This window comes from Nematolebias whitei, chromosome 13, assembly GCF_014905685.2.
Source record: "Nematolebias whitei isolate Nwh7 chromosome 13, NemWhi1, whole genome shotgun sequence".
Classification (NCBI taxonomy): domain Eukaryota; kingdom Metazoa; phylum Chordata; class Actinopteri; order Cyprinodontiformes; family Rivulidae; genus Nematolebias; species Nematolebias whitei.
Window position 1 is genome coordinate 1,413,334 of NC_056510.1, and position 3,591 is coordinate 1,416,924.

The 3,591-nt window shown below is 40.2% G+C and overlaps 1 protein-coding gene across 1 annotated transcript in view; it reads left to right on the top strand.

The window, feature by feature from the left end:
* fer1l6 (fer-1 like family member 6) overlaps positions 1 to 3,591 on the top strand; it is a 101,165-nt gene that overhangs the window by 31,003 nt on the left and 66,571 nt on the right. The window contains exon 23 of the mRNA XM_037687125.1: positions 2,446 to 2,595. Coding sequence (XP_037543053.1) covers positions 2,446 to 2,595 — 150 coding nt within the window. The remainder of the gene's footprint in view (positions 1 to 2,445; positions 2,596 to 3,591) is intronic.

The following is a 3,591-nucleotide window of genomic DNA, read 5'->3' on the forward strand; positions in this document are numbered from 1 at the left end:
AGAGTCAGGGTGGCTTCTGGGTAATACCAGATGGCTAGGCCTCAGACCGACGAAGCCTCTTGGATGAGGGGCGAAAAGTCCAGATGACATGATTCAACCTTTTTTGTTGTCACTGATTTATAGCATTTTTCCTTTTTTGCTTAGGCAGCCATCTTGAATTTTCAGTCAGAGTATTAGGGATCATTCTCACCTATCAATCTATCAATATGCAGGTGCTTCTCAATTATTTCTGTTACGCCCCCTAGGAAGAAGGAAACATTTCGTGCACCCCCCCCCCCCCCCAACTCTCCACTGCGACTGTAAATAGTGTAATTTGTCTATAAACTCATTATAAGTACAGCTCTGCATAACATTGTGTCCTTAATAACATTAAAGAAAAAAAAGAATATAGATCAACTTACAACAAAGAATAACTTTATTAACATTATTTTTAGTCTGTAACAGAAACGACTTAAAGTGCATCAGTTTGCCTGAAATAAAAAAAAAATCGATCCTTATTTAAACTGTAAACATTTTTGACCATTTGTTACTGAAAAATAAAATTAAATATAATCAATAAATAATAATAAATTCAAATTGATCAGCAACATTTGAACTCAGGAGTGTTAAATAAAACACTTTGACCTACAAAACAAAAATGAATAAAACAATTTGTGCAGATTTTTAAAAAAAATCAAATTGAGGAAGTCAGGATCAATGAGCACACTCATCGATAAAACTAAAAAATCGTGTCAACGTGAAAGAAGAAAGAGAAGCAGGTAACCCTCTCACTTCGAGTTTACTCTTTGTCGCCTCCGTGCTGTGAGTGACGTCATAAAATCAGCAGCTTCACTGAGGAGGTGAATATATTTTGTTAGCAAAGAATAGAGTCCTAACATTTATTAAACATTACGTCTGTATTTATAAAAAAAAAATAATAATAAATTGTTCTTTGACAAACTCATGGATAAAACTAAAACATTTTGTCAAGGCGAAAGAGGAAAGAGGGGGCAGGTGTTGCTCTCGCTTTGAGTTTACTCTTTGTTGTATGTGTCTGTGAGTGACGTCCAGAGCGTCATAAAAACAGCAGCGGAGGTGTCAGAGTTTTTTATTTATCATGTCAGCAGTGTGTGTGTGTGTGTGTGTGTGTGGGGGGGGGGGGGGGACACGGTTCATGCATGGCTCCCAAAATGACAAGGCAGTCAAATTTGTTCATAACTTTATTATTAGTAAGTTGAGCGATACGAGCTGCTGGAACGCACACAACAAAAGGAGAATGGTGAACAAAAACCTACTCCCTGCGGCAAAAAAGCATGTTCCCTGGGATCACATGTGCCCCCGGCATCGCCCCGGACCCCCCAGGGGTGCACGAGGACTGCAATACGCCAAATTTCAGATCAATATCTTTAAAAAATGTCAGTTATCATAATTTTTCTTTTTTAGCTAAGGTGGCTATCTTGGATATTTGATTTTCATTAAGAGTGTATAACAGCTGCTCACAACTATAGTTGTACTTAATTTCAGCTCAATATCTCAAAGAATGACGAGTTATAGTCAATTTTGTGTTTGCTGAGGTAGCTGTGGCAGCCATCTTGAATCAAAATGGCTCCAAATGTTAATCAGTTCTAGACATTTACAGTATCTGATGATTATTTTCTGTGAGTTTCAAACAAATCCAACAGTGAGTTTTTGTTTTCTTCAGGGACCTCTACACTGAGGGGTGTCAAACTCACTTACAAAAGGGTGCCAAAATTAAAACCTTTTTCAAACTAAGGGCCAATTTCAGAAAATACATGAACTCAAATCAGATACCCAACATTTTTTCTTGGTCACAGGTTCCTCAACAAAAGTTTCATTGGTCTCATTTGATGTTCTCTGTTGTGCTTTCGACATCATAATCAAAGATTACTGAAAATAGAAGTTAAATCTGGTCCTCTGGACATTCAAATGTCCAGAGGACCAGATTTAACTTTTTTAGATTTTTCTACCTGGATTATTGAGCATGCATCAGGATAAGAGATAGAAGTATTTTACATTTCACATATCATCTTGAGGGCATATACTATGCAGTCACCAATTAACATATACAATAAACAAACAATAAGACAAAATGGCTGCACCTTAAAGTAAAGTGCTACGTGTTGTCATAATTGTATGTTTCTATACAAAGATTAAATTAGTTCTCTGCATTTAACCCGTCACACCTGAGATACACCCAGGTGGAGCAGTGGGCAGCTATGTAAGTGCTCGAGGAACAATTAGGGATTAAGTGCCTTGCTCAAGGACACCATGACATATGAACATGGCATGGAGTTGAACCTGCAACTTTCTGATCCCAAGTCGGCTGCCCTACCTCTACACAACCTCGGCCTTTGGGGGCTCGTCCGGGATGATTTGTAGTTTTATTTATGATTTTATTATAATGATTTTAGTCCAAAACTCTCTCCCACCTTGTGGTGCATGTAGGGAAAAGCTGAGTATCTGGGGTCCACAGTGGCCGTCCCCGAGGTGCGCCTGTCCTCTGCAGCCTACACGCCCCCCATGCTGCAGTACAGCCCTCTCCACTGTGGCAACCAATCAGGAGGAGACCTACTGGCTGCCTTCGAACTGCTACAGGTCAGTGATGCTTCTTTCAGGCCCGGTCCAGACGGAAACCATTTTTGTGAATATGCTTTTTTATTGTTGTTCCAGCGTTCAAACTACACAGAAACAGATCACTTAAAAAAAGACTTCCAGAGTAAGGACATCTTGAAACACCATCCTTGTGTTTTCATGTGGGCAGCCCAAACACAACTTTTTGAATAAGATGAGGTCATAAAATCATGTCAACCTTTAACTGTATCACTTTAATGAGACAAAAACAGCTCTAAATAAAGCAAACACTTTTTATTACAGCAATTAATTTGAGGTCCAACAGGCTATTGTCACTTTATTTAAATGTAAAAAAATATCCAATACATGGTACATTAAAAATACGGAAAAAGGGGATAGTTTTAGAAAACACTTGAGTAAAGGTCAGCCGATTTGTTTTTTCATTGACTGATACTGATATTCTTTTTCTTATTTTGCAGATGTTTTTCTCCCATCCATCCATCCATCCATCCATTATCTTTTACCCGCTTCTTTCATTTTGGGTCATGGGGGTCGCCGGTGCCCATGTCCAGCAATCACTGTGTGAGGGGCGGGGTACACCCTGGACAGGACGCAAGTCCATCACAGGGACACATAGAGACAAACGAGACAAACAACCATTCACTCTCTCTCTCACACCTAGGGACAATTTAGAGTTACCAATCAGCCTAACATGCATGTTTTTGGTCTGTGGGAAGAAACCGGAGCACCCGGAGAAAACCCACGCAGCACGGAGAGAACATGCAAACTCCACCCAGAAAGGCCCCTGGACCGGGGTTTGAACCAAGAAGGATCCTGAGCCTAAATATGTTAATTTGATAGCAAATGTAAGGTGTCTGGTATGTATGCACACAGTCTACATGACATGTAAGGCTCACATACATGCTCCACATCTTCTCTCCAGTTTCTGGTGTATTTATATGGCAGCATTAGAGCCCCACACCTGGCCCCACACCTGGCCCCACACCTGGCCCCACACCT